Consider the following 6920-nt stretch of genomic DNA (forward strand, 5'->3'; position numbering starts at 1 on the left):
TAAGATACATGTTTTAAATATTTTTGGTTCACATTTTATGTTTGTTTGAGTTTTGGTTCGAGACTTGTGAAATTTCAGCAATCTCAACTGTCCAGGTGTTTGGACGCCGTCCAGGCTTTCATTTCTGGACGCCGTCCAGACCATTTGGACGCCGTCCAAATGAACTACCAGGGGTTGTCCAACTTGGTCATTTTTCGTTTAATTCTAACTATGCTACGCACCTCCGATTAACATGTAACTTGTTCTAGCATGCTCATATATGATTATATAACTCAGAAAAATTGTCCGAGACCCGACCTGAACGTGTTGACTTTTTGTTGACTTTGACTTGACCAAAGTTGACTTTTATTCAAACTTAACCGAATACTTATGCAACCGTTCTAACATTCTTTTATACTTATACCTTGCATGAAACTTGACAACGTGATTCACATGCTATATATAATCGAGTCGTAACGAGCCATAGGACTAATTGAACGACTTTGACCGACCGTGATTACCGTTATTGATACAAACTATTTGTTTAGGTCAAGACTAGCATTGTTCTTTGCACACGTTTACTTTGTGAAGTACTTTTTAAACCGTGCACTCAAGGTGAGATCATAGTCCCACTTTTACTCTTTTAAACTTACATTTGGGATGAGAAAACATAAACGTTTCGTTTTACAAGGTGAGCACAAGTACGAAAACAAACATTCTACGTATGAGTTAGAACAAACATCCTCAATTCGATTATCATTAGTTACACTTGCCGGGTGTAAGCGAGAACTTATGTTGTATGGCCATATGGGTTTGACAAACCCTCATTCGGACGGTTCGCTACCGTTATTCGGATGAAATATATTTTCGAGAATAAAGTGTAGGTTCTAACACTATGTGATGGGGAAACGTTAGTTAAGCCTTGATAATTGGGTGCTCGTGATAACAAATTTTTAGAATGATTTTACTATTACTTCATTATAAATCTTGTGGTTCAACTTACTTACTTACTTACGTATTCACTTACTAAACCTATGATTTCACCAACGTTTTCGTTGAAAGAATTTCTATGTTTTTCTTAGGTCCTTGAACGATATATGTTACATGCTTCCGTACTCTATTTTTTGATACTTGCTTGGATGTCGAGTATACTTGCATACATGGAGCGTCTTTTGACTTTACATTAAATCGTGTCGCATAGGTTTCATTTGTACTTAAAAACCTTGTATCGTATTAGTCGTTGAACTACTTTGTAAACTTTGAAACATCTTTACATATGAAATGAATGCGACATATTTTGGTCAAATGTTATTTTAAAGACTTATGACCACGTAACGGGACCTAAGTAGACGGCGCCGTCAATGACGATTTTGTCGGGTCGCTACAAATGCCATACCAAAGCTGCGAAAATCACGATCACTTTAGTCCTCGATTCCTTTTTAACTCGTTAATCATCGACCCATGAAAGAACTTCGGCCCAATTCGTAAAGACTAGACTAAAATATCCAATCCAAATTCTCGCTTTTCTCAATAAGTCCTCTGCAATGCTACAATCAAACATAACATGAGAAATCGATTCGATACCTTGGGTACATGAAACGAAGCCAACGTCCTCAATGTCTATTCCTCTTCCATTTAAGTTCTGTCGCGCGGGTAATCTATCCAAAGCTAACCTCCATAAGAAAATGTTAATCTTTCGTGGTACACTTTTGATCCACCTGGTTTGTATATCATTCGAAGGGAGTAATATTTCATCCATAGCTCTTCTCGTTGTATTCACAGCATAACCATCTTCACCATCTACACCCCAATGCCATTTATCCATCCCACTTGAAATGTGAACTTCACTCAAAATAGCCATAAGTTCATCAAGTATAGCCTTATTACGTGAGCTTAGCTCACGGTTCCAAGACCACCGCCACCCTTCCATAGTACATCGATCGGCCAGTAGACAATTTTCATCTACTTCCAAGTGATATAATCTCCCATATTTATCTTTTAGAGCCCCACTACCCAACCAATTATTCTTCCATAATCGAATTGAAAACCCGTCACAAATTTTCATCCGTAACACGTTTGAGGGCAAAATACCATTGTATTTTACCTTTTCGAAACAACAAACAATGTTGTTCCAAATGCCATTACAAGACAACTTCTTCCCATCTAAACTAGTTTCGTTGCCATGTAATGCTTTCAAAACCCGAGCCCACATCGAATTGGGGTTTGATAAAAAACACCACACCCATTTAAACATAAGCCCATAGTTGAATGCACGAAAACTCCCAATGTCAAGACCACCTTTATCATGTGATGCTAAAATTTGGTCCCATTTAATCCAATGCATTTTTTTTGTTTTCATCGGTGCTACCCCAAAAGAAAGAGGCACGCATCATCTCCAGTTTTCCAAGTATCGTTTTCGGACATTTAAATAACGAAAGAAAGTATACTCCCAAGCTACCTAATACCGCCTTTATGAGTGTTAATCGACCTCCAATAGATGACAAATTGGCCTTCCATTTCGATAGCTTCTTTAGGAAACGTGACTCTAATTCTTTCCTAATCGATATAATATTCATATTAACACCTAACGGAAGCCCCAAGTAGGTGAAAGGGAACTCACCTTTGGAGCACCCTAATTCATGAATGAATTCATCTACACACAAATCACTAACACCAAGACCAAACAAGTGGGATTTTGCAACATTAATTTTTAAACCAGAAACCCGATGAAACATATTGAACACCTCGAGCATATTCAACAAACTTGCTCTATTCCATTCGGATAACACAATAGCATCGTCGGCATAAAATAAATGGGAAATAATAGTATTAGAGTTGACGAATTCATCTACACACAAATCACTAACACCAAGACCAAACAAGTGGGATTTTGCAACATTAATTTTTAAATCAGAAACCCGATGAAACATATTGAACACCTCGAGCATATTCAACAAACTTGCTCTATTCCATTCGGATAACACAATAGCATCGTCGGCATAAAATAAATGGGAAATAATAGTATTAGAGTTACCTACACGCACTCCTTGAATAGCGCCCGATTTCACCTTTTCTTTCAAACAAAGATGGAGACCCTCCATTACAATGAAGAAAAGAAAAGGAATAAGTGGGTCCCCTTGCCGAAGTCCTCGATGTAACTGAAATTCGGCCGTTGGAATTCCGTTGACTAACACCGATGTTCACGCATTAAACAAACACATACAGATCCACGCTCTCCACCGATCACCAAATCCTAACAACCCGAACATGTGATCCAAAGAATGCCAACTAACCGTATCATATGCTTTCTCGAAATCAATCTTAAAGATCATCATCTTTTTCTTCTTCTTCTTGTACCAATTTACCAACTCAGAAACAATCAGCAGACCATCAAGGATTTGTCTACCTTTGATGAAAGCGGATTGTTCTTGAGAGATAATTTTATCAATCACCTTCGACAATCTATTAGCCAAAATTTTTGTAATAATTTTATATTGCACTCCTATTAACGAGATTGACCGATAATCCTTAATACAAGAAGGGTTGTTAACTTTCGGTATTAGCGTAATAAAAACGAAAAATGATCCCTTTGGTAACTTGTTGGACTCGAAAGCTGTTTTTATTGAAAGCCATATATCATCTTTTAAATGCTCCCAATACTTTTCAATAAACAAGAATGTAGATCCGTCCGGGGCCGGAAATTTGTCACTTCCACAATCCTATACGGCATCTCGAATTTCTTCGATCGATATATCCTGTTGAAGGGCCATATTGTCTTCGGCTGATAAACACGACTCGGGCTGTAAGTCGGGTATCGGCTCTTCGCGAAAAACACTTGCGAATTTTACCGGATAAAATTCTTTAAATGCATTTTAATAATGTTTGGCTCGGTAATCCACACCCCGTTAAGTGATAAACCTTGGATCGATTGCTTGTTCCGACGGTGCTTCAACATTCCATGACAAAATTTTGAATTTTCGTCCCCTTCCACATTCCATTTTATTTTCGTTTTTTGTATCACATCCATGTACTCAATATCTTGAATATCATGAAGTTCTTGCAACAAGTCAAGCCTCTGTTTACGATCTTCCTCTACTGCCGAACCTTGATCTATCTTCTTTTCAATTTCGCCAACTGTTTCATAATCACCTTAGTTCGAGATTTGGATTGTGTCCGCTTCAAATTTATCCAAGTCCTAAATTTGCCTTTTAAGTATTTCAACTTGTCGTGGAAATTCTCGCAATCTTTGTAAGTTTGAGATCCCACATTTTGCAGAAACATTTCTTCAAATCCCTCCAAGTTAATCCAAAAATGAAAAAACTTAAAAGGAGTTGGTCCAAAATCCAATTTATGATCGTGGAACATTAGTGGAAAATGGTCCGAGTGAGCCCGATTCAAAGCCACCAAGAATGGAAAATGAGAATAACCTAGATGAGTCTTCGCTCCTCTTGACATTTTAGCAATTTTAATATCTTTTTAAAAGGGTTTATTAGCCACACCGTCATGCATCTATAGGAATTTGGTGAGGTCCTACCGTTTTGTTTCTTTCCATTTTTCTTATTGCCTTTTTTTTTTTTTTTTTTTTGAACGGCAATGTTAGTGGTTAGTCTCACATATTCGCACCAGGAGAAAACCGTGGCCCCCACCCTTAAACCCTCCCATGCGGGGCAGGCGGATGGAAATCCACAGAAAACCCCCTGCCGATACTCGAACCCGGGTATCTCTCGAACCCATGAAGCATGGGTACCAATGAAGCAAAGCCCCATTGGCCATTTTTCTTATTGCCTTACTTACCCTTGATTAATTCTCGTGCAGTAACATTGTAACTCTTGTCTTGTATTTGTGTTGTCTAGTTCTTCGCTATTCCCTAACCTTCTTTCGATATATATATATAAAAAAAAAGGGTTTTATTCCCATATTTTTCTAATTTCGTACTTTCTCCGCCTTCATGCTTGATATATTTGATGAATGAAAGCCCAAAGTCTAAATTTCAAACACTCATCATTTTACAACTCATTTTTATCATACATGCGTACCCTGATTATTTGTGTTTTCTACTCTCTTTTTTCCCTTTTTACTTCATGTGAGTAAAGCAAACTATCAATATATCAATACCAATATCAATAGACAATAGACAATATCAAACATCAAATATATGTATGTAGAAATATAAATATTATATTATATATTATATTAATTAATTATTGAAGTACAAAAGTAAAGCCTGATAAATATGACGAAAGGAATTGAAGTGTTGTTCCTTTTTTCTCCGTCAACATCAGCTAATTCGGAACGCTAGACATAGATCCAAAAGAAGTAGAGTAAAAAGAGGTAACACAGAATAAAAGGGTCATTTTGTGTTCCCTTTGACGTAACTTTTGGTCATTAATTTGACCAATAAAAACACTTTCTATTTCATATTCATGAGTCATGATGATCAAAACCAAATCCACGCTTCATTATTCGTGTTTTAATGTCTAGTGAAAGGTCAAATAATACTCAAAAGGTGTTGTCGTAACTGTAAGAGTTAGTTATCTAATTACAATACTGTCATAACAGATACAGTAACCTTATTTTTTTAAGATGGGAAAAAGTTCCAGTAAGGAATAGCCACCCACCCAACCAGTGATGTTTATTTCTTTGACTGGTAGTAATTCTCAAAAGTACTATTTACCAATTTGTAAAGTACCTGTTCAATTAAAGTGTAATTTAAATCTTCATCCGAATTTAAACAACTTGGTGAAGCTTTAATGGCGAAATCTAAACGGGTTGTGTGGAATGCGGAAGATTGATTTGTGGTGATGTTGTTGATGGGGTTTGATCGATAGCATGACCAAAGAGCTAAATCAAAGGGGTGCGTCCACCGGTAAGCACATATATTCTAATCAAGCATAAGAGTTCATATTTTTGGAGTCACACCTAATCCTGCCTTAGACGCAAGCGAACCAGAACATTTGCAACCCATTTTGGAAGAGGAGTTAACTGTGGAAATTATAATGGTGAAGGCACTGTTGCACATGGTGTGAGGGTGGTGCTGCGCTTGATTCTCTTTGTGCCAATGGTGTGGTTGTTGAGAGTTTTCCGTTCCGTGCTCTGGTAAAGTGTGCGAAAAAATTGTTTGAAGTCTTGGAATTTTACTCGAAAATATAACGTAGTTTTTGAGTGTTTGTCGAGAAAAGGTAATGTTGGATCGGTTGACAATCCGGTTTGTCATTGTGGGGCATTGTGTCCTAATAGTTGTGAGTCAGTTAACGATGACACCGTTCACAATGTTTCGGTTTCATTGGAGCCGGGATCGGCCACTTTAGTTTTCCGTCTAAGAAGCCTCTTTACAAGGATATTTACTTAGAAGCGTACCTATTTCTACTCCGGTTTTTGACTCGGAGAATATTCTCGAAGTTGATTGTGACAAGGTTGTTCCTTTTGTTGTGTTAAAAGGGCCATCCTCTTCAATGGGTTTTTTGGATTCGGGTTCAAACGAATCAGATGTGGTGATTGATAATTGTGTCAATAAGAACCCGATGGATTTCAAGACTGTCGCGTTCAAATTTGAATCTAATGATTCTCGAAACAAGTTACCTTTGGTCGTGGATTCGGATGTCGTTACTCTTTTTCCAGATTCCCCTTTTCATTGTCATTCAGTTGTTCTTAACTTGTATACATCCATCAGAACATCTATTTAGTTATTTCTTGTCATTATAAAAGTTGACATGTTAAGCTTCAGTTGAAACTTGGAAGTCTCTAGATAGAACTATGTACGGGTCCAACCCTGAAAGCACTGAACCCATAACCTGACCCGACCCAATAACAAGACCATGGGCTTTTTCAATGGAAACATATCATGTGTTTTGGATAAAAGTATAATTTGGCTAGAGGAAAAACTTGTATCAAACCTGGAACTGTAACTTCTATAGCAAACATCTAACCATTGTTCCAACATT

The 6920-nt window shown here is 37.3% G+C and overlaps 1 protein-coding gene across 1 annotated transcript; it reads right to left on the minus strand.

Annotated features, from left to right (window-relative positions):
* Positions 1–1426: 1426 nt before the first annotated feature.
* LOC139863947 (uncharacterized) lies at positions 1427–2191 on the minus strand. The gene has a single exon (XM_071852548.1). It carries the CDS (start codon positions 2189–2191, stop codon positions 1427–1429), a length of 765 nt encoding a protein of 254 aa, XP_071708649.1.
* Positions 2192–6920: the final 4729 nt, after the last annotated feature.

This window comes from Rutidosis leptorrhynchoides, chromosome 8, assembly GCF_046630445.1.
Source record: "Rutidosis leptorrhynchoides isolate AG116_Rl617_1_P2 chromosome 8, CSIRO_AGI_Rlap_v1, whole genome shotgun sequence".
NCBI lineage: Eukaryota > Viridiplantae > Streptophyta > Magnoliopsida > Asterales > Asteraceae > Rutidosis > Rutidosis leptorrhynchoides.